Source organism: Haliotis cracherodii, unplaced genomic scaffold (genome assembly GCF_022045235.1).
Source record: "Haliotis cracherodii isolate W230 unplaced genomic scaffold, xgHalCrac1.p SCAF_3, whole genome shotgun sequence".
Taxonomy (NCBI): Eukaryota; Metazoa; Mollusca; class Gastropoda; order Lepetellida; family Haliotidae; genus Haliotis; species Haliotis cracherodii.
In genome coordinates, this window is record NW_027266286.1 from 13,525,113 (window position 1) to 13,552,614 (window position 27,502).

General features: G+C 40.7%; 1 protein-coding gene across 3 annotated transcripts in view; it reads left to right on the forward strand.

Moving 5' to 3' along the window:
- LOC139473657 (dystrophin-like) overlaps window positions 1-27,502 on the forward strand; it is a 452,560-nt gene that overhangs the window by 16,204 nt on the left and 408,854 nt on the right. For 2 of the 3 annotated variants that reach the window (XM_071256341.1, XM_071256343.1), the window contains exon 1: window positions 10,255-10,781. The exons of the other annotated variant lie outside the window; for it this stretch is intronic. In XM_071256341.1, the coding sequence (XP_071112442.1) occupies window positions 10,643-10,781 (139 nt within the window). In that variant the 5' untranslated portion in view covers window positions 10,255-10,642. Of the gene's footprint in view, window positions 1-10,254; window positions 10,782-27,502 lie in introns of those variants that run through there. 3 annotated transcript variants of the gene reach the window in all.

Sequence of the window (27,502 nt, forward strand, 5' to 3'; positions counted from 1 at the left end):
ATCTACTTTACACATCATTAATCCCTGTTCCCAACTGACTCTGCACATACAGACTTAATCACCGCCTCTTCAACACACCCACGGTCCCTGTCAACTGGTCGCCACCTCAATTAAAGTGTCCATTGCTGCCCTGGCTCTCCAGTTGATTGCAGGTTGCTGCAATAAACTGATACTTCGTCCAGAGATGTGATGATACAGCTGATGCTGTAGCAGCAGGAGGGGGATAATACGATCATATCAGTCCCCAGGCCCATTGTTGGCCTTGGTGTATAACTCCCGATAACACCTCACAGTCGTTGTTTATGTAGTGCAATATTGCTCTGTTAACTTGAAGTCCACGATTCGTCTGTCTCTCACATTGTACTGATATTTGGATGACCTTGTGTTATCTATGTTCAAGACAAACAGTGCCATAATACAGATACCAGTTGGCCTGGAATGAAAAACTACATTTACATTTTCTTAAACAATACTTCATGCATTGTCAGAACACACTCCCTCATTTTGTACAGAGTTTAAGGTCCTTGCTCAATGCTTTTCAACTTAGTGCATAAATGTTTTGTCAGAAGCTACTGAAGTTACATGAATGAAAGTTTGCATGCTTAGCTATGATACTTATCAAGACTGAGATCTAAAATTGGTGCAAGAATTTATTTTTTTTTCAGGTTCAGCCCTTGATCCATCTTATTTTACTTACTGTCTGCAATGGAGACAGGTTTTCTGAGAAAATACTGAAGTTGCATGAATGAAAGTTTGCATGCTTAGCTAAGAGATACTTTTTCCAGACTGTTAAAAAATTGGTGCCAGAAATAATTGTTTACCAGAGTTTCGTTCCTTGCTACATGTTTTTAGATTATAGCCTGTACGATGGCACTATAACGTTACATCAGTTCAAACAATATATATCTGTGCTAGAGAGTATCACTGTAAGCCTCGAGGCAGATGAAAGCACAGTTTTGTCCTTGTACCTGTCTCTGTGTAAACAGTCTTACAGACCCTGATACAAATATATATCAAATACAGCCCACGCAAATCTATAATGTTTGGCAAGTCTAAATCACTGCAGTATCTGAAAATGAAGAGAGTTACTGGGCTTCTTTTTATTATATTTTTATTAAGATAACTGAACAACGTTTTTTTCTGTACGATATGTTCATTTCAGAGACTAGATGTTAGTCTACTGTCTCTATGTAAACAGTCTTGACTATAACAAAACCTCCTGGAGCCATACTGTTTATTGTTCAATGTGTTTGTTCACATGGATGACTTTTCATATTGATATCTCTTCCAAAATTCTGATAGCTCCTCTATCACATGACAAACCTGTTCACTGCTCGAGATAGTTTGTCTCTAGCCTTGCTCCAAGGCTGTACTAAATGAAAAATCCATGGATGTATTGTAATTCTATCCTCATAATGGATAAGTCTAGATAGGCATTCAGTTGATGATGTCATAGTTATAGGGACAACATGTTCTTGTTATTTATTCAATCTAGAAGTTATTATTGAAACTAATGATTATTGCCTTAGGGACTTGTGCAAGTCTAGCTGGTACCCATTGGCGCGGTCCACAGATCCTATGGGTGGTTACTGGGGCAGTAAAGCACCGACAATCTGTGTTTGTATGCTACTATCTTGGGAACTACTCAAGTAGGAGCAATTGCTGGCTTCAGCTTACTCCAGGACAATTAGAATATACCCCAGTTATTCTGTCAGCCAAGCTCGTAATGGCTCCTCATTGACATATGGGTGGGCAGCTTTAGGAATTTCTGACCAGGAATGACTGGTGTTTGTAAACACTGTGGCCGGCTGTTGGTGTCAGGGTTCAGGGAGTACATGTGGCCCTGAAAATGGAATAACTGAACGGCAAGCAGTAAATCTTGATTAAGAAAAATCCTTTTTACATTTTGCAGGCTATTAAAATGTGTGTTGTTTAGGAATTTTAGGCTCCATGATCGGGTGTAAAGTTTTATCTATGTATGGACGTTCTCCATAGAGACTTGTGTTGAACTGAGACATTTCATGTGTTATCAGGTTAACCATCAACTACTTGATTGGCCATCATAAAATTTGAGTTTGCAGACAAACAATTTATTTGTTTTGGCTGCAGATTGTGAGAAGCTTAGTGTCCCTTTCATGGAATATTTGCAATGCAGATCTTGAAGAAGATGTGTGTCACTGACGTTGAAGCTTTAATCGAGTACAATGACCACAAACCGCAAACTGACGTATAAAGATAAGGAATTTGTGTTAAGCACGAAAATGATCTTATAAGCACAAAATAGCTGTATGCCAGGGTTGAAAATGGAGGTTTAGAGCCATCATTTGTAATAAATCCACCTACTGCCACTTATCCAGATTTTTACTGCACCTCTGCACCAAATGTTCCTGGTACATTATTGTAGAATAATGAGCCTGTGTTTGTAATTTGTGGAATTTTATGAGTTTTGTCGAATGCTGCAAGTTTATTTTGAGAACTGAACTTCAAAGTTATAACCCTTTCTAATTGAAGGTAAAAGTCACCGACTGTATGGCGCCATACAGTCATATTCTGAAGATTTACGGAAATGAGATAAATGGGTTTGTATTGAGAAACAGTTGTTTTATTTCAAAATGGTTAGGAGGGTGGTCCTTGTTTCACAAAGTGGTCCTTTCGTTATTGTTGTTACATCTGTTTTAAGTCTGTGTTTGATTATGAGAGTAACCATAGTGCCTCCTTCAGTAGCTTGTCAGTAACCCAGTGTGGACAAGGCAAACCAGTGGTTGATAGCATGAGCCCTTTGTGTATAATGACACTCTATCGACAAGGTCACACAACATTATAGCCACCTGGTCCAGTTATAGTCAGCATGGGGTTCTGTGATTCTCCTCTGATCCGTGGAGTAGTGATTTTGTGTCATAATGGTGAGGGGAAACGGGGTTCGACCTGTCATTATTGATAATGACTTATAATGTGAATGTTGGCCCGGGTGGCCCAGTCGTCTAAGGTGCCACAACTTGCTGTGCAGAGTTGAGTCCCTTGGGCACGCCAGAAACCTATTATTGTTGGTTCGAATCCTGGTTCGCCCCGATTATGTTTCTAGGTTTGTCAGCACCATATTCGTGCGCGTGGGTTTCACCTAAGTGGTAAACATCTGAAACCTGCATCACTTTGGGCTTTCCTCCAACATTAAGCTGACAAGCCACGATAGAACTGGAATACTGTTAAAAGGGGCGTTAAACGCAACTCACTCACTCACTCACTCACTCACTCACTATGATGTAATCCATTGTTATACCTGTCCGAGTGTTGATAACCTCCGTGGTCTAGTGGATAGTGTCTCCCCCGGAGAGCTGAAGGTCGGTGGTTGAATCCCCAGCACATGTCAAACCACAAGACTTCAAAAGATGGTACTTGTTGTTACCCTACCTGGTGCTCGGCAGAAGGACTTGCCTTCTCGGAATGGGTTTCCGTGTTAACACTATGGTATGGTATTTCAGCCTACGAAAGTCATAACTAGTACAAGCAGACACATACAGACATGCATGTACATTGCTATGTTATAAGTGAATAATCTTGAATGCAGCATTAAAGCCCATTTCACCTCACCTCACCTCACCTCACCTCACCTCACCTCACCTCACCTCACCTCACCTCACCTCACCTCACCTATACACAGAGTAAGTGATACAAGAATATCTCAAGTCACCATCTCCAGTTCCTTGGCAGAGGTGGACAAATGATGCCTACATTATCAAATGAAGTGTTGAAAGTGCAAGTTAGCTGAACATTGTATTGATATTACAGTAATCATTGCTACATTCACAAAGTAGCAAAAACAAGGAAATGGAGCAAAACCAACAGTTTGGCAGCAGGCTTGTTATGCATGAGATGAAATACTTGACAGGTTTCGCAGGCGATGAGGTATGGTTTCAGCAGTCAATTGGCTTAGTGTGAGAATAGTTTGATGGACCTGACAGATTTTCTGATTTTGGAGTACTTCGTCCATTCTTCCCTGGAGGTATTGGGGCCCTGTATGGGTGTAAGCAGCTTGGAGGTTGTGGGACCCTGTATGGGTGTAAACATCATGGAGGCTGTGGCGCCCTGTATGGGTGTAAACAACTTGGAGGTATTGGGGCCCTGTATGGGTGTAAACATCATGGAGGTAGTGGGGCCCTGTATGGATGTAAACAACATGGAGGTGTGGGACCCTGTATGGGTGTAAACATCATGGAGGTAGTGGGGCCCTGTATGGGTGTAAACATCATGGATGTAGTGGGGCCCTGTATGGGTGTAAACAGCATGGAGGTAGTGGGGCCCTGTATGGATGTAAACAACATGGAAATGTGGGACCCTGTATGGGTGTAAACAACATGGAGGTAGTGGGGCCCTGTATGGATGTAAACAACATGGAGGTGTGGGACCCTGTATGGGTGTAAACAACATGGAGGTAGTGGGGCCCTGTATGGGTGTAATTAATATATCAATAAGCAGTCAGGTCCAGATCAGACAAACCAGTGCTTGATATTTATTGTACAGTGTCCCACGCCACCAGAGTACGATGATAAACAAATAACCAAGTCATCATCCATTAAGATGCCCTGTACGTGTTATAAGAAACTTGTACCCACGGTACTATCCGGACCCCTGGTTAGTCACGTGATACATCGTTAAATGACAAAAACTCACTATAGCTCAGTGGTTACACTACAAGTCACTAATGTTTGCATTTCTTTCTGACAGTGCACACATTCCTTTTGATCTGTATATATTTGAATAAAGATAAAGCTTCAGTCCCCGTCGACTTCAGTGCATGCCTGATCTGATCGTTTGATACGTTTGGCCAGGGCTGCTGTAAAACAATTTCCAATCAGATATTTTATTCCATCTCTTGAGACCTAGAGTGGGTCCGGGTAGGGTCGGGTGACAGGCAGCAATAGAAACTAACAGTTTTAGTCCACTAGTCCTTATAATGATAACATACAGCAAAACCCTTAAAAAGGGCAAATTTTTACCAGTCCTTATGATACCTTTACTATTGGGCAGTTTGGCAAGGACTATAGGACGAGTGCTAGTTTCTAAGAAGGTAATAGGAGTTGTAAATTTGGACGCGTCCCAGCCCTAGTCACTTTGTCCAATAGTCCCAAGACATGCTGAAATCTAGAAGGACAAATCCTTTACTCTCAAATCCAGTAACTCAATTTCCTCCATTAAGAGTACAGACGTAATGCCACTGGCTGGGTTGGACCAGAAGGAGACTGACTAATTCATCAATACATCTAATCAAGTTGTGATGTCAGTTTGGTCACGCTACAACACCACAGTATCACTGTGTAGGTAGCTGTGGGTGAGGCAAGTGCTTAAACTGTGCTTGTCGCTGCAAAGACCGAGTCTTGATTTCCCAAATGGGTTACAATGTGTTAGGCCAATCTTGATTTCCCTTGCTGTGGTATTGCCATTCTTGAGACTGGCATAAAACCTAACTCATGGTGGAGTGATTGAGTGAGTGAGTTGGTTTTACGCCGCTTTTAGCAATATTCCAGCAATATAATGGTAGGGGGACACCAGAAATGGGCTTCACACATTGCACCCATGTTAGGAATCGAACCCGGATCTTTGGAGCACCGAGCTAATGCTTTAACCACTAGGCTACCCGTCTGCCCCCACTCACAGTAGAAATATTTCACCCTGCTGCCAGGCCATCAACTTTTTACTTGTTATTTAGGAAAGGATTTGAGAGATGTATTTTTGTTTTTACAAGGATTGTTTGCTTGAAGAAAAAGGTTCTTGTTCCAGGAACATTTTTTTCCTTCAAATTTAAGTCTGTTTTAAAGGTTTAAACTAGACATTGTTCTTCAGTGAAAAAGCAAACATGGAATGAATGTTTTTGTTGTATTCTTGACTTGGTTTGGAAAATCAATAAAACAAAAATACAAGGATGACACAGAAAAAATCAAGTTGGTTGTGTAATTGAAAACTCAGAAGTTTTGGTTGCTTTTATAAGAACATACAAGGGGCCCTGTGGGGGTGCTATTATTCCTACCCTCAACAAGGAAGCCATTGATTTATGAGATGTAGACTGAAGGTGATAATTGACTGCAGATATGGAAGACATGTTACATCCGAGCTTGATCCAAGAAACAGATGAATCTGAGGAAATGATGATTGCTTATCCAGAGCATCTATAGTTTCCTCTACTTATGCTGTAGGTGCTACTCTTCATCCTGTGAACAATTGACGTCTGCTTCTTGTGACTATAGCCACTAGTCCAGAGTCCGAGTCTGGTCACATTTCTTCTGGTCTAGTATGATCAGCCTATACTAGACCCAAGTTTTCTAGTTTTGCTAGTGTTGATTTGTTTACCAAAAAGCTTATCCACTCTCTACACAGTCCCCATAGGGATTCTGGGATAGATGTGTTTTTTAACGCCACACTCAGCAATATACCAGCTATATGACGGCAGTCTGTAAATAATCCAGTCTAGAGCACTTAATCCAGTGATTGACATCATGAGCATCGATCCACGCAATTGGAATATGATGACATGCAACAACCAAGTCAACAATCCTGACCACCCGATCCCATTAGTTGCCTCTAACGACAAGCATAGTTGCCTCTAACGACAAGCATAGTCGCCTTTTACGGCAAGAATGGGTTGCTGAAGACCTATTCTACCCCAGATCTTCACAGTTCTTCTGGTGTAGAAATAGGGCCCAAACACCATGCTAGCTGCACTAATCAGTGTATCTTATTCACCCAATAAGTGCCCCCGGGCCAACTGTTTGTCGAATGTGTAAGTAGTTTTTATGACCACCCCTTACTTTGACCAAAAGTTAACATGAGAGACTTGAGTATTGTTACAGTTTTATACAGAAAACATCAGCACTGAAAGGGAATATAATCTGCTAGGAACTATATTAGTTTCATCGACATTTGAACTAAGTTTGTTTGCTAGTCACTGAAAACAAATGTAACTCACTGTGTATGTTTTGATAAGAACCCCACTTGGTGAATATTTGCCGCTCATTGTGGTGAATACGGCAAATAAGATCAGTGTAAAATAGGTTACACTCTATGACAAAACCCACCCTCTCACATGAAGCCACATTACACGTATCTGTTTTCAAGTATTGTTGTTTCTTTTGAGTTAAATAAACGAAGTGTTGAATTAACTGAAACAGGCTCCCAGCGACAGTTTTAGCACACCACATCTTCATCTTCACTAGACCCACCTGGATCTAGTCTCATTACTTGGTAAGCTTTGGAATTGGCATCTCTGCAGATGGCAGCTGGAATATTTGAGGGGGGGTGGGGGTAGGGGGACGGTATTCATTCACTCGCACCCTCACTCACTCACTCACACCTACCTTGCTGCTGTCTACACAGGGACGTGGTAAAGTGCAGGATGGTTTATGATGGTACTAATTGGCGAGCGTTACAGACAGCATGTGGTGAAGACAGCACTCACATATGGTAGTTTCTCAACATGGTTGATAATGAGTGTGTTTGGAAACACTGGTCTGACTTTCATCATAATTTAGTTCCATTTTTACACACACCTAAATATATCTGCTAAGCACATTATTTGGTCTGAATTATGACATGTTAAAGCAGACCTACCTATAAATGAACAGAAGGATTTACATGGTCGATCATGGGGTTTGCGTCTTTAGTTTCTAAATGCAGGTATTCAAAGAAATCAGAAAGAAGTAGTGATTGGAAAACAATTGTTGTCAGTTGTCGGTGAAATGATTGAGAATATGTCTGATATGAGAATGAACAGGATATTGGTGAGGAATGAGACTTCCGGAATATGAACTCCAATCTCATTAAAATCAGATCTTAGTTCTCGCTACCGCAAAACAAAGATCTGATGATATCCCATTACGGGTCACGTCAGACCAACCTTGCGCGAACTCTGACCGACCAATGAAATGACCAATCAGAAGGCAGCTTTCTCGTGCTTTACGGCACTAATTTCAAATTGGCGACTACGCTTCGAAACATATCTTGACAAATTCTCGATTACAAATTTGAAACCTAAACAAAAGAACATTCTGGAATGGCTAACAGATGGTCTAGATTGTATGGATTCAGTCGTTAAACCCGTAACTATTGTTCGGAATACCCAATGTTAAAGTTTTCGAGGTTGTATGATTAGAAATCACATTCCGATTGTCACTTTCATGATCTGGTAAGCGATTGGTCGGATGAAAGGTCGTTCTTACATGACCCCTAATGGGATGTCCTCAGATCTTTGTTTAGGGGTAGCGAGGACTAAGGTCTGATTTTAATGAGATTGTATAAACTCTGTCCAATTGCTAACTTTGTTGTTCAAAGCAGCACTCTGCTATATTCCAGCTGTATGATCTCAGCCTCTTAATGATCAAGTCTGGACCAGACAAAACAATGCTTGATATAATAAGCAACATTCTACACTGTCAGGGTTTGACACATTTCAAGCTTTGTTCATTTGTTGTTTAACACTGCACTCAGCAATATTCCAGCTATATGACGGTGGTTTGTAAAAAATCGAGTTTGGACCAGACAATCCAGTAATTGACTTCATGAGCATTGATCTAATTGGGTTGCGATGACATGCATCAACCAAGTCAGCGAGCCTGACCACCCGATCCCGTTTGTTGCCTCTTATAACAAGCATAGTTGCCTTTACAGCCAGCATGAGTTGCTGAAGACCTATTCTAACCCGGATCTTCATGGGTAACATTTCAAGCAAGTCGCAAGTTGCAAGTCTGACCACCCACACCACTTAGTTGCCTCATAGGTGTAATAAATAAAAAACACAGAACTTGAAATCAAGACACACACAGCTTTATGGTATTCCATCAGTTTATAACATATGACTTGTGCCAAGAAAACAGATAAGAATTGTTCAGTCTTGGCAGTATTTTGTCATTTAGAGATTCCCCTCCAGCACAGCCCTCACTTTGGGAAGAGAGATTTGAAAGACTTGTGCTTAGGCCAGGCATTTTATATTTTTTGGATTACGGACCCGGCGACTCTAATTGAAATCAGATTTCCATTTTTCCCTGCCGATAACCGCGTAGTCAGTTATTTCATTTGTTGTCATCACCTTTTAATAAAAACATATGAATTTACTGTTGTAAACTAGTAAAAAAATACATAATCGATCTTTGTTGATCTCGAAGCCGAACATGAATAGCCTCCCTTGACAATTGTCCGTGTTGTAAGTGGTAGAATTGTTATTGTTACAAGGGGCTTTATTGTCACAAATGGCGGTCTTTTGAGCACAGAATATGTTCATAAAGTATGCCAGAGGCATTCTGCATTAAAAAAATGCATCTGGCTTTTTTTGGCTCTTTTTCCCCCTCCTCCAACCCTGGACTTTGGCCTGAAAAATCCGTAATCCTAAAAATAAAAAAAGTCTGTGTCTAAAAAAAGGTATGGTCACAAGCAGTGTTTGAAATAATGTCTGTCCATAGGCCAGTGCCAGTTTCCAACACTGGTCACTTGTCCAATAGTCCCCAGACCTGCAGAAAGGACTTGTTCTTTACTCCCCCAATCTGTGTGAAGCCCATTTCTGGTGTCCCCCGCCGTGATATTGCTGGAATATTTCTAAAAGTGGCGTAAAACCATACTCACTCACTACTCCCCCAATCTTGTTACTCTATTTCCTCCATAAAGAGCCTGGTCGTTATTAATTTAAATGTACTTTTGGACATAAATGCTCAATGGAGTTGACCTGTGAACCAGCTTCATTACAGATGTGTCCTCTGTATCCTAGACTGAAATAAATAGTCCAAGAAATAAAGCTATTTATTCACAAATTTGTAGTTTGTAAAATATTACCACTGTTTCTCGCTGAAATCTTATTTCATCTACAAACTAAAAAGTGAAATCTAAATGGAGCCCAGGACAATGCTTAATTGAGCAAAGGCTATCTAGACTTGCCAAATCATTCTTGACTGGAGATGGATTCCGTTTTAACTTATTCCCAAGGGTCTGGGACACAGACTGTGTGAAGTTAAGGAAATCCTTAACATCAAGGAAATATGGTGTGTACTCTGGAACAAAGTTTTGTTTTACACAAGTCTATTACATTTTACAATCAGAGCTATTTCTCTTTAAAGGAAGTGTACCAATTGGCAATGTTTCCATCCCACCTGACCACGTGCACTGTGTGTCCCTCTCACCCATTCATCAATCCTCTATCAGGGTAAACTTTCCTCCTCCGCTTCAGGAGAGTTTGGAGCATCCCCCTGTATCTCTCTAGCAGATGTTGTTGGTAGTCTCGGGTTGCAGCAGCAGGCAAGATACCCTTCTCATCCTCTCCGCTGATACTACACCCAGTCAGAATGAGGGGAAGGCAGCAGCAACGTCTCAAACACCAACACTCTCATACACCAACACCGTGCACCGTAGGAGTAGCCAGAAGGGCCTCAGAGCATTGAATCAGGTCCATGTGTGAACCTGGTGTCTTAGACAGTGCTTGTGTTCCACTCAGCCTTGTGCTCTGGGGGTTGTTATCATAGATTACACAGTTCTCTCTCTCTCGGAGTGTACTTTTTGGCACCTGACGAGCAAGGTGCTTGCTGTGCCATGTTGGCCCAGATCTGAACGGGGTGGCCATAAGTTTTTGGATTCGCGTAAAATTCGTTGGAAATTGGTGTAACCTTTGGATATGGATACGGAAGAGGGTCCAGGTGGTGGTGATCTTCCGCTGGATAAACAGGAAGATGGGGAAGAATCGTTGAAAACATGGAGGGAAGGATCGCCATTACCCGTGGCCGACTTTGAAGAGATGGAGTTTGTTGAGGAAGGTGAGGTTGATGGAAGTTGACCAGGGGTTGTGATGATCGTGAGTGTGGCACTGACAGATTTAGTTGTCACATTACATGCTCACACCTGAATTTCATGGATGACAGTTATTTTTCCCTTTGTAACCTCTTCTTTATTTCTTGTTGTTTAAGATGTAATGTTCCCCAGACACATGTACATGTAACGTAAGACCAATGCCATGTTATCAAAGGGCATGGGAAATTCCTTTTTAGATATTTCTGTGTTGTCACCTTGAGGCTATTGGTGTATTCCAGTTGCATCTGTGAGTCGTAAACATGGGCATCAGGACTATGTGGTGGGAGTTGAAGTATTCCTTCTATTCATGTTGATTGTCTTAGGGATGATTTGAAGGGCTTTCAGCATGTTCAAGAAGATAAAGTGTCAGAACATTCCTGTATGAATTCGGTTAATTTTTCAGAACACGTATCTGTCCTGAGTCATAAAAAAGTACGTAGATCTTCTATTTGTGGAAATAAAATGATAAACATGTGTTTACATGCTGCCGTGGCATGGAAGGGGCACTGCTGTGAGATGTCGGGCAACAAACAAACACATATTTCTTTAAGCAAATTGGGTGAGTGACGGGTGCTGGAGGTGAGCAGGACAGGCTTACCCTTTGAGAGAACACCTGGTGTCATCACTGACATTCAGTGATCCTTCCTATAATTTTCACCACCACTTTGCCTTTGGAACGGAATCTGTTTCATTGGATAATCGAGACTGGTTATTCTCTGGCGTTGACGTTTTATGTTTATATTTATATTTACACATATATCTCAGATTTATGTTGAAAGGTCAGCATATGGATCTTGTACTTGATGAGAAATCATAACAAGTGCTATCTCTTTCATTGATATGATGGATGTTTTAGATTGAAGGAGGTTCATAGTTTGGGTCAGTGTTGCATCATCTCTTTGTATTGCATTATCACATCTGATGGATAATAGTTTCAGTGAAAAGATTTGGTTGCCTTGGCTACACATGAAAATGAGGATTTTTATATTACGTAGGACATCAGCAGGTGTGTATATGATATGGTACTCCTGCAATATGGTTGTACAGGTTTTATTACATAGGACATCAGCAGGTGTGTATATGATATGGTACTCCTGCAATATGGTTGTACAGGTTTTATTACATAGGACATCAGCAGGTGTCTATATGATATGGTACTCCTGCAATATGGTTGTACAGGTTTTATTACATAGGATATCAGCAGGTGTGTATATGATATGGTACTCGGCTATATGGTTGCACAGGCTATATTGCACAGGACATCAGCAGGTGTGTATATGATATCTTACTCTGCTATATGGTTGTACAGGTTCTATTGCATAGGACATCAGCAGGTGAGGTGAGGTGAAATGGGGTTGAACGTCACGTCCAAGATCATTGCACTTATATAGCGATGTGCATGCACGTGTATGTATGTGTGTGTGTGGCTGCATGTACTAGTCCGGACTGATGCCGATTTATAGTGCTAGCTCACTGAGATACCATGCCGCAGTTTAACATGAATACCCCACTCAGACACAGTATACTGACTCCGAGCCGACCAGTCCTTGTTTTAGCCCCTTAATGCCGAGCACCAGACAGGGTAACAACAAGTACCATCTTTTAACGTCTTTTGGTATGACTCGGCCGGGGATTGAACCCCGGACCTTCCGCTCTCCGGGCAGAGGCTCTACCATTAGACCACAGAGGCGGTCCAGGATATCAACTGAGGTGTATATGATATGGTACTCTGCTATATGGTTAACAGGCTATATTGCTCAGGACATCAGCAGGTGTGTATATGATAATATGGTATTCCCGCTTTACTACACAATGTAAACACCCGTTAAGACTGGAGATGCTGAGAAGTTGTGCTGCTTGAGCACAGGAATGTTGATTGCATTCTCACAGATAACCTAGCCTCACGACTGTTTCTGAGAACCTGCCAACTTAGAGGTAGAAAGAAATGTTCTTCCCATCATCTCAACTACAGGATTCTCTGGTGTGGGCCCTTAAAACATTTTGGACTGCATACGATAACATTTTTGAAAAGTGTTTCTCTTTGGCTGTGATAAATTATCTTTGGGAATACAAACCCTGCTTGCCTCTCTTCAGCATCTCGCCCTCATTTGGTCTTATTAGCCTTCATGGCCATGCTTCATCACTCTCTTTCTCAATAACCAACAAGATGGCTTGTCCTGGAAGGGCAATTTCCGTCTCTGAAATGACAATATTTTAAGATTTTTTTATTGAATTTAATACATGATAGAAGGTAGCCCAGGGAATCTCTAAAAGCTGAAGATGTGATAGAGTATTATCGTCTTGATTGGCATTTTTGGATGTTTTTGTTCTATTGGCTTCTGCTGTTCTGTCAAAATATGTCTGAAATCAACACCCTTATCATTTCAAGTGGCTGTTAGCTACATTTCAGATTGTAAAGAATTTGTGAGAAATACTTTTCTCTACTTTACATTATACACATAATGTAAAACTTGTATAATATTCTTGATCATATATTTAATATCTAAATATTATCCCTGCCAGTTGGGATGCTTTCAGCGACTATTCTGTGCTTTACTTTGTTGATTACTGAAATCAGTTCATTTAAGTCAGTAGTCCTCATAATCCTGTGGGGATTCCACTGAGTGAGTTGGGTTTAACGCCGCTTCTAACAGTATACCAGTTATATCGTGGCATGTCAGCTTAATGTGAGAGGAAAGCTCGAAGTGATGCAGGTCTCAGACGTTTACCACTTTGGTGAAACCCACAAGCACGGGTATGGTGCTGACAAACCTAGAAACATAATTCGGCGAACCGGAATTCGAACCCACAATCATAGGTTTCTGGCATGCCCAAGGGACGCAACTCTTCACAGCGAATCATGGCACCTTAGACGACTAGGCCACTATGCCCTCGTGGGGAGTCCAGGTTAGAACTGGTCCCAACCAAACTGTGCTGGTAGTAATAGGCGACTTACTCATCATGTGGTCAGGTTTGGTGACTTATTGTTTGATTGGCATCACTAAGAAATTGATGGATGACAAAGTAGACACAATTTGTGGATAACTTCCTCTTTAATTTCTGTAAAGGCGACCTTTCGGTATAGATCCTTATATCGTTGTCAATCAATAATATCACTCATAATAATATTAAGAAATAGTATCAATCATGGGATCATCTGGTCCAGATTCAGCTGGAATATTGCTGAATGCAGCAACAAAACAACAAAGAATGCTGCCAGAGGCGATTTGTGACTTACATTTATTTAGTTTGAAGACATCAGAGACTAACTTAATTAAGTCAGTTGTCCTCAGAAAGATTTATGTAGGAAAACCTTTCAAATTCTTGTAAAAGTTACTCACCAATGGTCTTGATAGAGGCCTAGTGACATTTTGTAATGCTGTTTCTAGTTCAAGGCTATTGATCAGTTTGATGGCATGATCATATTTATGTTTTGAGGAGAGTATATGACTGAAATCAACAAAATTTATGTTATGTCTGTTTTATTGTTTGCATTGATAATCGGTCACAAATAAAAATACCTCAGAAACAGGCAACATTCCACACATACCAGAGACACTATCAAAGCTTGAACTGACATCAACTTCCCATTTTCTTTGTCAATAATACGCATAGAGTCTTTACTAAGCATCCAGGACTAAGCAAACATCATCACATGAGATCCTGACAGATAAACATCTTTTTACCTTTTGTCCGCTTGACTTTGCCCAGGACCCAGCCCTGCCCCGCCCCGCCCATAATGATAAACATGTACAGCCTGAGCACACCCTGGGGTAAGGGGATCCAGGTACTGTTATCTGACCCTTGACTCCCTATCCTCTTCAGGGTCTGTCTGATTAGGGGCTTCCCTGACACTGTTATCAGGGTAAGGATTTGTGAAAGAAGGGCTAGACATAGTCCCTAAGACCTGTAATCAGTGTGGTCAATCCTTTAATTCTGGGGCTGTTATTTCAGTGATAAATGGGGTCACCTACTGACCTTTGTAAATCTTTAGTTTGGGTGGCTTAGTTGCAGTTTCGGCCCAGTTTAACAAAGTGATCTTAGCGCTAGGATTGTCATTACTCCCATGTTTCAAAGAGGCTAGGAGTTTTGTAGTAATGTAAAGATCTGTCTGTGAGAAGGGGACCTGGGAGATCTGAGAGCTACCCTGATCTAACCGAGCTCACATAGTAAACTAAGACCTACGTCAGTTGTAGAGCTGAGGTTCTTAATGTGCAAATACAGAGCTATAGATAAGCTTTTGGTTATTTGTGTATTTTGTCCCAGGGGGTTGTTTTTGATTGGGTATCCACAAGTTTAAGAAGGTATTCAATACTTTTTAACCCACCTGTTTCTTGACATTTGGGTATTCAACTTAAAAACTGTTTGGTAACAATGCCTGCAAATCATTTAAAACTAAGTGAACAGTAGTATACCCATCTGCAACTGTGTGCTGCTCCCACTCCCGGAAGCCATTCTTTGTTAATTTGTTTACTTCTTTAATCACCTATCAACAGCTAAGATACAACATGCACACTGACTCAGACACGATGTGCTTTTCAATTGGCATCTGACAGTATGTTTGTCGCAGAAGCTTTTCCGAATGTAGCTGTCAGTAAGTGAATTTGGCGATAGGCAGATACACAATCATTTTATCAAACAGTTGTAATATACGCAACTGTTTTATCTAATAGTTATAATATATGCATTATTTTTTTGTTAAATGGCGTATTTATAGATTTTGTTGCGTATTTGATTTGTCTGTGTATTTCAGTTTATTTTATGGGTGTTTTATACACAAATATGCAGCTCTGTAAATGTTTGCAGGTTTCAATAACTTTTTCATTTCAATGTATGAGTGAAGTCTTACAAACTCCTATAGCAATATCTGTAGTATGCAATATATCGTGGCCCAGAGCTACTCTGAAGAGTTGTGTCCCTTGGGCATGCCAGAAACGTATGATTTGGTGCGAATCCTGGTTCGCCCCAGTTATATTTCGAGGTTTGTCAGCTCCATATCTGTACTCCTGGATTTCACCAAAGTGGTAAACGTCTGAAACCTGCATCACTTTGAGCTTTCCTCCCACATTATGTTTACACGATGTGATATGACTGGAATAATGTTCAAACAGCGTTAAACAAGACTTACTCACTCAACAGCAGTAGCATCTAATAAGACAGAGACCACAGGAGTGAGATTCACAAATCTTGAACACATTTACCCTTCAAAGTACAAGAAAATCCTTGCAGCAGTTAAAGTTACGTGACAGCCATTAATCAGCTGACACACCCAATACCACACTCATGAAATGTTTTAATGCAGGTATATATCAGATCTGCAGAATATATTTACGAATTATGATCTAATGTAACGTATTTACCAAGATTAGTTGTGATAGGTAACCAGTATATGTAATTTCGACCCCTGAACCTATCAGCTTCAACCGGTTAGCCCACACAGATCCCTAAGGATTAGCTTCCCCTTATCATACACAATGAATTGGCTCTGTGTCCATTCTGATCTCCGTAATTTCCTCAGTTACCTAAAATCAATAGACCAGTATTGTCCCAGTCTGACCACTGTCATGGCTGTTAGCTACAGCATTGGTGATACTACCCTCACAACTTATCTATCATGTGGGTGGTTGGGTTACTAGCCTAGCGATTAAAGGGTTAGCTTGTCATTCTGAAGACCCAGGTTCAATTCCCAACGTCGTTAAAAATGTGTGAAGCCCATTTCTGGTATCCCCTGCCGTGATATTGCTGGAATATGGCTAAAAGCAACGTAACTCACTCACTCACTCACTCACTCACTTTCCATCATGTATGTTGATACAGAGCTCCAGATAAGCTGCGTATCTGCGTAAAATACGCATCAGAAATGCAGAAATATGCAGTAAAATCTAATCCAAGCGTATCAAATACGCAACGAACATTACAGATACGCTATAAAAATAAAACTTATGTGTATCATCAAAATATTGTGAAGTAACCCTGCATATTCGATTAGAAAATCAGCAGCTTATTTTGAAATTATAAACGGGCATTCCGTCAATCTTGCCAAACTCCATGATGACAGTTACATCATGATCATTTGCCATCACACTTTCTTGTGGAAGTATCGTGGTATTTTTGAGTCCTATAAAGCTCTCGAACCCACACGACACCAGTTTGCAGGGACTAGATGAATAGTGTTTTTAAATATTTAACTTAAATACCCACATGTGTAAAAACTAGTGGGTAACAGAAATTTGAATACCCAGATAGAATTACTGATACCCAATGATTTTAAAATGTATGGGTAAAATACCCACAGCACCAAAAGCTTATCTTGAGCTCTGTGATATATGCAGAAAATGTAGTCATTAGAATTGAATGGTTACACTTATTCATGATACTTCCCTCACAACTTATTATGTATGTTGAAATTTACTGAAACTGTATTTTTAGAATTTAATGTTTACAATTTGTGGTGACATTACATTCCTGGTTGAACTAATGACCGACATCTTTTAACACAATTTTGCGGAATATAAACACCCAAGACAGGCCCTGTTGGTATTTCCTGAGCAATCAGTAGTAGGGACTCTAAATATTTACTGTAGTGCTGTAATTGTTATTCTTCATGCTGAGCCAGCGTTTTTGTTTTGTGGATAAGATTCACCTGAAGGAGAATGAGACACGAAGAATATCAATGTTTGGGGAGAAAACAGCCTTATGTTGTGTTATCCTTTACGGACAAGACCAGGAATGATTTGGTAACAGGATTAGGAAAGGTAAATCAGCACTCTGTAGATGTGGCGGAGATGTGTTTATTCTGAATTGCTGGTTCTGAAATTTGTCTCTCTGATATTGCGTTATAAATCAATTTGCAAATGTAAGAGATCGTTTAACGGTTGTTTCTGCTAGTCACAACAGAAGCAGCTGTGATTATTCCTGAAGTGGGTGGAAATTGTTTTATGCTGATATTAGCAATATTCCAGCAGTATTGGGCAGACCACATTTGGGCTGTATGCTGTACCCATGCGGGGAATCAAACCTAAGCCTTCTGCATGACGAATGAATGCTTTGACTACAGGGCTCCCACAACATGATTTGATTTAATGATTTTTGTAAGTTTTTAGCAGTTTGTGATTTCTGAAAAAATGGTGGTTATAGTGTTTTTATGGTGGTTATAGTGAAGTATGCTGACAAGCTGAAAAGCAAATCAGTGTTAAGACATATCAGGTTATAATGTTATACTGGGATTACATTTTCTTAGTAAATTCCAGTAATTGTTTTGGTTGAATCCAATCCGGGATTCGAATCCCGACACCTAATCTCACACAAAGTCAGCGCTCTTTCCCACTTAGCCTGGTGACCGAGGCTGAATGAAAGTCCAACAACTAGTTACTTTGTCTACACCACATACTTTGTTTCTGCTGTCATGGTCAATTTATCCCTCTAAGAGGACAAGCAACTCGACACAAGATGACATCGATTAATGCAATACCGCTACACTGATTCTGTCTCACATGGAATGTACTATCCAGATACCAATATTCTTAGCCAGGACTGAAAGTCAAGGAGCTACTTCAGCCAAGAATGTAAAAACTTCATAGTCAACATTCGTCTTTCTGTAAACATTGTCTTCACTCTCAGTGATATGACATGTATGATAGATCGTGAAATGTTCTGTTTGATGATGAAATCCAGCTACATGCTGTTAGACAAGAATGTTAATCCGGTCACTCTGTGTCTTTCTGACTGACATGTTGTGGAACCTGTTTGGCAGACATGCTGACTGTCCATTGAGATAAGGCCTCCTTGGACTACCTGTGTTTCTGGTAACCTGACCGACTTAAACATCTCATTGGCGACCCTGTATTTTGTGTCACATCTGCAACTAGTCATCAAGTAAAACTTAAAAATTGTCAAAGTTACATCAAAGTTTTTTAACAGAGGCTGCCAGGGGCATGGGTTGCCAAGTCATCTGTGCAGAGTTTAAAATGTTGAGGGCTGCCAGGTGGTCGTGGATTGAAATCCCTGATTGTGTTTATCTGCATCTCCCTCCATTTCATCCCACATCCAGCTGACATGCTGTTGTATAACAGAAATACTGTTCAAAGCGGTGTTAAACCTCGTCTGTCTCCCTGACCTGAGATAATACGTTGAAAAAGAGTCCACTCAAGTCTAGAATTGTTCTGCGCTCCATTTGGATTTTGTGTGTGTTTATTTTGTGGATATAAATACAACTTAATTTCTGGGACTAACTGTCAGTCTGTTATCACAACTCTTCCACTTGCTATCTTATATAATCTTATATTACACAATATCCTTCTTGACTCTAAAAAACCAACAAATTCCCTATGCTGAATAGAGCTAGCTTGAACTGGCTAGACTTACTTTTGTATGCATTTCTAGATTATTTTTTTTTCATAAAATAAATATATTCCACGGTCATGGTGCAGGACTAACTTGCTAAGTCCAGCCCTGTATCTGTCCAGGGTAGGTTACCTGAAACAAGTATTAATTGTTTTGGCCTCAGACGACCATCAGGTGTGTACCCACTGGCAAGTAGAGCAGGATCTCTATGTTGTCATGGAGTCGTGGCCTGCAGTCGGGAAGATGCAAACAAGTGGTTGATACTGCGAACCTCCATACAGGTTACATCGGTGGCCACCAGGGGAGACCACCCCTCTGGCGGGACCTTTCTTATAGCCTGTGTAGCAGAGCCACAGCTGCCCTGGGGCCGTCCATCAGCGATTATCTGTGTCAGTTACCTAAAGTACAATAGAGACCCGTGAAGATCCGGTTTGGAATTGGTCTTCAGCAAACCATGCTTGTTGTAAGAGGCAGCTCATTGGATCAGGTGGTCGGGCTTACTGACTTGGTTGATGCATGTCATCGTATCCCGATAGATTGATGCTCATGATGTCAGTCACTGAAATGTCTGGTCCAGACTTTATTATTTTCGGACCACCGTCATATTGCTGGAATATTGCTGAGTGCGAAATTAAGCAACAAACAATCAAACAATAGAATAGCTCTTTCTGAATGGATCACAGCAACTGTTTCTAGATCCTGGATCTTGTCTATAAGTGGAGTGATCGAGTGAGTGAATATTCATTCATGTTCAGGTCAGCAGTATCCCTGTAGATAATTAGTTGGGTCATGTGACAAACTTTGTTTGTTTGTTTGTTGTTTTACCCCACACTCAGCAACATTCCAGCTATATGACGGCAGTCTGTAAATAATCAAGTCTGGATCAGACAATCCAGTCACTGACATCATGAGCATCGGTCTACGCAATTGGGATACGATGACAAGCATCAACCAAGTCAGCGAGTGTGACCACCCAGCTCCATTACTCTTATGACAAGCATGGGTTGCTGATGACCAATTCTAACCTGGATATTCACGGGGGGGGGGGGGGGGGGGGGGGCAATGACAAGCATGGGTTGCTGATGACCAATTCTAACCTGGATCTTCACGGGGGGGCAATGACAAGCATGGATAATACACTGGAATATTGCTGACTGACTCACAATGTTCACTCACTCACTCACTCACTCACTCACTCACTATGGGTCAACCGCTTCTTCAGGACACCTGGACAGATATATATATATATATCCCTCAGCCATGTTTGTCTTGTGGCAGACACGAGGAGGTCAGAGCCCACAAAGGGTGTAACTGTTCCAGCACCTCATAAAGATGTCATCTTCAATGCTATTAATTCTGTTCTACACTGAAATCACTTCTCATGAATAATCTTGCATGTTAGAGATGTACACTTCAAAGTTCTGAAGTAATGTTTACAGGGCTGTCGTGATATACTTGCAATATTGCCGACTGCCACATGGCTCCGCTTTTAAAATGGAAGTGGTGATGGCAGACAATGTATCACCTAGCCTAAGGAACAGACAGCCCTCTCCACCCCTCCACCTCCCCTCACCTCCTTCACAAAGTGTGGTAACTCTTATCATTCAACATGCTTATCAACTCATGGCCTACAATCGCTTTGTGTAAAGGGTCTCTGACCGTTTAGTTCTGTAAGTGTGAGTGAGTGAGTTGGTTTAACGCCGCTTTTAACAGCTGTCAAGTTATATCACAGCGAGTCAGCTTAATGGGGGAGGAAAGCCCGAGGTAATGCAGGTGTCAGACGTTTACCACTTCGGTGAAACCCACGAGCACGGGTATGGTATTGACAAACCTTGAAACATTATTGGGGCGAACCGGGATACGAACCCACAATCATATGTTTCTGGCATGCCCAAGGGACGCCACTCTGCACAGCGAATTGCGACACGTTGGATGACTGGAACTTCTGTGGAACCTTCGACTTTATAAGATGAACTGAAAATTAGTCATCATGACTAAAATGTTCAGATTAGTTTATATTACAAAATGTACCTTTTATGTGTTCCCTTATTTTTGCCCATCAGTATATTTGCATGCTACATTTCCAGTACATATTCAGCTATGCCAGGTAGGAAACCCGAGCATGGACTTCACCCACGCTACTGTCAAGTTCTCTACCATAGCACTTACTAACTGCTAACTTGCTTCATGGAGGCATGGCGCTATGTTATTCCTTCTCATTGTACCGATGAGGCCTGTTTCAGCCCTGTCAGTGCAGTTACATCACGATGCACGCCTCGGCCAATCTAACTTGAACTGTTTGTGAAAGAATTTCCCTCAAATTAAATGTTATTGTTTGAAAAAATGAACGGCGTATTGATTTTGTTTGGGACATGTTTTCATGGCAATAAATCGCAATGCCAATGCAGCCACCAACTCCGAACTCTGATTTGAATCAGGATACTGGAGGGAGTAGTATTCGATGATATGCTGCGAATGAGGCTGGTATTTTCTGAAGAAGCTTCAAGCATTTTGAGAGGTTTTTGCAGTGTGGATGTATCAAAATAGAAGTAAGCACCAATGAAAGCCTTGACGATTCTATCACGGTTTTGAACAGGAGAATATCATCAAATCAGTCATTTTCAAAAGCAACAACAGCTTATTGCCTTTATTATGTTGTTTATGCTTAGCCCATGCTTGCCGTAAAAGGTGACTATGCTTGTCGTAAAAGGCGACTATGCTTGTCGTAAAAGGCGACTATGCTTGTCATAAGAGGCGACTATGCTTGCCGTAAGAGGCGACTATGCTTGCCGTAAAAGGCGACTATGCTTGTCGTAAGAGGCGACTATGCTTGCCGTAAGAGGCGACTATGCTTGCCGTAAAAGGCGACTATGCTTGTCGTAAGAGGCGACTAAAGGGATTGGGTGGTCAGGCTTGCTGACTTGTTTGATGCATGTCTTCGATCCCAATTGCGTGGATCGATGCTCATGATGTCAATCACTGGACTGCCTGGTCTAGACTTGATTATTTACAGACCGCTGTCATATAGCTGGAATATTGCTGAGTGCGGCGCTAAACAACCAACAACCATCATGTTCAATTACTGTGATTATGAGCATTTCACAAGATCATATAAAGGAAATTTGTAGTGTTTTTCTTTTTTCCTTTTATCTTTATCCGTTTCTCAGCAATAGAGGAACAGTGCATTTAATGTAGTGTTTTCCTAAACTGAAATATTAATGTGGTCAATGTTATTCTTCTCTTCATCTGTCTGCCTTGTGGAGATCCCGAGTCCCCAGTAACCTGTACTGGTTATAAGAGGCGACTTAGATCGGGTTGTCAGACTCAGTGATTTTGTTGCATGTGCGTCATCACACCCTGACAATGGGGATCAGTAGCTGGATTGTCTGGTCCAGACTCCATTATTCACAGGCGACATCGTGCCACGTGAATATTGCTGAGTGTGTTAAACGACAAACAAGCATATGGTGACGTAGCTATAGTATCCGTATCACTGCTGGCCCCTATAAATGATTGTGATATTGACTTGTTGAGCCATGAGCTACGGGCTGTCCCGTAGTGTTTTCCTAATAGATCCCCGATTCGAGAAACTACTGCACTAACAACCAACCCTAATGTCCATGAATCATGATGCTATGAAAACTGCAACACTATACCATGGTGACAAACATGTTGGATATTCAATGCTTTTGATTATGATAAGTATTATATTATATGAATAAATGGCTTGTTGCCTTGTTCCCAATAATTATTACACTTACAAATAAAGCTGTTGTCAGTAAAAAACACAGGTGATGTACCCAACTTAAAACGAAGGAGTTGGGGTCACAAGCTCTGACATGAAATGGATATTTTTTGTGGAGGACGTACTTAATCTGGAACCAGATGATTACAAAATACATTCAATTGCATCACTTACAACCTGAAAACCCTGTTCAATGTTACCTTGAAGTGACTGACTTTGTTGTCCCGCCTTATTGAAGCTGACAGTGGCCCTGTTGAAGGCGTCCCCCTGGGATCTGGTCAATAAGAGATCAGTTGGTGGAAAATTACACTTTGTGTGGCTAACAGCCTCACTGTAGGGCATCATTTAGGAATCCTGCTTGGCAGTTTTTATAAAAAAAAGATCTGGAAACTATAAAGTAGGGGTGCTCTCAAAAGCTGTGAGGACATTTAAATGGACAGTTTTTGTCTAATTGAAATTTGAAGTTTGAATTAGAAAAGGAAACGGAAAAAGATAATAGATTGAAAATTAACTCTTGAATTAAAAAAGAATTAAGCCCAAAGTTGGAGTAATGTGATCTCTGTACTTTTTTATATTGATTCAACAAGGATGTTTTTTCTTTTACATCAGATTGTGCTTCTGAAACAGAAAGATTTCTAAGGCCTGTTGTGTCTGATGTTTTTAAACCTTCCAGGTTAAAAATCATATTTTCTGTATGTTACTTAAAATGGATGGTAAAGTGTAGGCTAGTGGTTCAAGTGTTGCTATGTCTTGCTGAAAACTTGGTTTGATTCCCCACATGGATGTGAACGAAGCTCATGGTCGTAAGAGGCAACTACTGAGAGTATATATTGGGTGGTTGGACAGGGACATGGTTGGTGTCATGTCATTGTAGCCCGACTGAATAGATTGTGGCTCATGATATCAATCACTGGTTTGCAGGCCCTGATGCTTTTACTCATATGGTTGGAACATTGCAGAAAATGGTGTTAAACAATGAAAAAAGCTTACTTCAGTTGAAATGGAATTTCCATAAAAATTATGAATTTCTAAACTTTAAGTTGTTGATCATCAGACAGACTTCGCAACCAAAAATAGTCTGACATTAAAAGTGACCAATTTTAGCCCAATGAATCATCTAATATTAGAGTATGAATATTCTTTGATTATCCCATGTGATATCTTAATTGAGAATCATCAATCATTCTTAAGTTGGGCTCTTATCTTAAACTGGGCTTATCATAAATGTATTCAATCTTCAACAAATTATTGAGGTCATTACGGACAGGTCGACCTTAGTGTAGCATTAATCGCAGGGACTAGGGTAAAGAGCCTTTGAAGAAAGTCCTTGATGTAATTAGTGATAAGAGAGTGGGTACTTGGTGGTTAGTGGCGGGAAATCCTTTGTTCTTCTGGCTTAACAAGGTTACAGTGTGAGTGAGTGAGTTGGGTTTACGCCTTTTTAAACTTTTCTTTGAACAGTGTTTCAGTTACATCACTGCGTGTCAGTGATAGTTCAAGGAAGAACCTCTGTTCATCTATCTTAACAAGGATACAGCAGAGAAGCTGTGAGTGAGTGAGTGAGTGAGTGAGTGAGCTGGGTTTCAGTTACTGAAAGTCACTGATGGTGTAAGACAAGGGCACTGGTGCGGTGCTGACACACCAATGATCATATCAGGCGAATAAAACATTTGATCTATCATCAGAGGATCCTTGCATGTGAGGGGACACAACTCTGTATTACGAAGAGTTTGGTTCCTCTGATAACACTTGTGCCCCAACAACAGGGCAGTAAAGACACTGTAACATGTCAGTGTAGGTGTGGTGCCACTTGTAGATAGTTGTGTCCTGTTTCAGCAGTGAGAAGATGTTCATTATATTATTATTGCATTATTAAAAATTCTTCAGGGATTGTTTAACACTAAAACTGAAAAAAAAGCTTGCTCCAGTTGTACCATAGCTTTTATCACCATCCAAGCACTGTCCATACTTTATGCCACTCATGTAAATTTCCTGCATTTTATGATTTAAAATCTGTCACCGAAAGAAATGAGGTTTCAGAAACAACGGAAGTAAAAAACAACCTGTCTTCCCTATTTTTGGATGGACTGAATGAATGAGTCCAGAAACTGTCAATAAATTAGGTAACAAAGGAAATAACATTGTCAAAAACTGTCAATGAACAGTGCCGACACAGAAGAAATCATGTCCTAATTGTCAATGAGGTCTCATATTCGCAGCTGCCCTTATGAATAGACTATTTCCGACCATATAGCCTCATTTCCCAGCTTGCACTGCTTGTATCCATATGTCAATCAGCCAGGCAGCCCACGTGGGCGAGGAATACCTGCAGGCGCTGACCTTGACACTCTACTTCACACTAGGTAGTAGAAACATCTCTTTAGGCCACACAATCTTTTTACTTGCTTAACGGATCGGCTGATGGAAAATTTTGTTGAAATGAAAAAAAATAAATTCAGATATATGCTCTTTTATATATCATGCTGATAAGCTGATTGCATTCTGCTCCAAAAAAATATTATTTTTAAACAAGGACCTACTGAATTTGACATATATTAAACATGGATATTAAAATAAAGTTAGTTGTTTTGCCTGAAATTGATAGGCTGTATAGATGCACAACACAGTGTTTCCACATGATTCGTCGACCGCCTCCGTGGTCAAGTGGTAGAGTGTCCACCCGGAGAGCGGAAGGTCCAGGGTTCGATCCCCGGCCGCGTCATACCATAAGACGTTAAAAGATGGTACTTGTTGTTACCCTGTCTGGCGCTCGGCATTAAGGGGCTAAAACAAGGACTGGTCGACTCGGAGTCAGTATACTGTGTCTGAGTGGGGTATTCATGTTAAATAGCGGCATGGTATCTCAGTGAGCTAGCACTATAAATCGGCATCAGTCCGGACTAGTACAAGCAGCCACACAAACACCTACATGTACATGCACGTCGCTATATAAGTGCAATAATCTTGGACGCGACGTTAAACCCAATTTCACCTCACCTCAACACATGATTCGTCAGGTGTGCGTGCATTGCTTAGAGCAACAGCTGTGTTGCATTCTCCCCTCCCACATTAAACCATTTATATTTTTTTAAAGTAGCCGACCTGTAGTGGAGCAGATAACAAAAATAGATTTCTTTTTTTCTTTTTTTTTCCTCACCTACCGACTGCATAAAATCTGTATGGCAAGAAAGCAAAAGTGTGGCCTTAGCCATGAATTGACATGCCGGGCTCTATAGCACTGGTAGTGACCGCCACTTCACACAGCTGTGCTGATATTCTGTGATCATGGCGTTACTGTAAAGAAAGACATTTCTGAACTTGAATTGTATCTGATGGTCAAGGAATGAGGAATGTACCGAAACATCCAAGCTGTTGTGATGTAGATTAAGTTGCTGAATGTGGGTGGGACTGTTTTTGATGACAGGTGCTATCAGCCATTGATCAACGCATCTTGGTTTGGCTGTATGTGATCAGGTCTTTCATTGTTCATGACTTAGTGGTCAGTTTCGGCTAGTGCTTTGGGACACTTGTGTAGCTCAGTGGTTAGAGTGTTTGCCTGTCGTGCCTTGGACACGAGTTCTGGTTTTAATGACTGAATGCTATCATCCATTGATCTATGTTTTAATCCAGCTACACCTTGTTCATGGTTTGGTATTCTTTTTGGTAAGGATTTTGTTGTGGTGAGGTAGCCTAGTGGTAAAGTGTTTACTTGTCTTGTCTTGGACCAGGGTTCGAATTTTGATGAGTGGTTGCTCTCAGCTTATGGTGTGCACATCCCAGATTATTAATTACATGGTTTTTCTGCATTTTATTTAATGCTGAACTAATTGTTCTCTGTTCACTGTAACATAATTGCAATATTTTTGTCACTTTGCCATACTTACGGTAAGCAAGATTTCTTTTAGCCTATTAAACTTAGCTTTTGGTAGCTCATATATATTCGGAGTAAAATGTGTGGAAAAAGTTTGGAGGTTTCAGCTGGTTAAAATGATTTTGGCACAGGCTGCATGAGGATATTAATAGACTCTTATGGTTTAAAGATTTAAGTGTAAATGTGTTAAACAGGGCTGACGATATCCTTCCTAAAGATTTAAGAACGGCAACAAGCTACACTGGTCTTTCTTGACGAGTGTTATTTGGTGCACACAGTTAAATGATTGCAAATGATTCCATGGTATTTGATTGGCTAACACAGCAAATTTCTTTTTCACTTGTTTCCATAAACCAAAAAGACAAAGTCCTACTGATTTCTGATAATATGAGGAGTAGGGTTTATGTTAAATTGTTGTGTTGAACGTTGTCACTGAATTCATATTGTCGTTTATAGTTGTTTTTGTGGTAATGAATAAGTAAGCAATATGTGAAGTTATTGTACTTGACATATTTATTGATAAGAATTGACTTCAATATTTTTTGCATAGTATGCACAGCAGATTATACATTAATACCTTCATAGGGGCGGTCGGGTAGCTCAGTGGTTAAAGCGTTCGCTTGTCACGCCGAAGACCCGGGTTTGATTCCCGACATGGGTACAATGTGTGAAGCCAATTTCTGTTGTCCCCCGCCGTGATATTGCTGGAATATTGCTAAAAGCGGCGT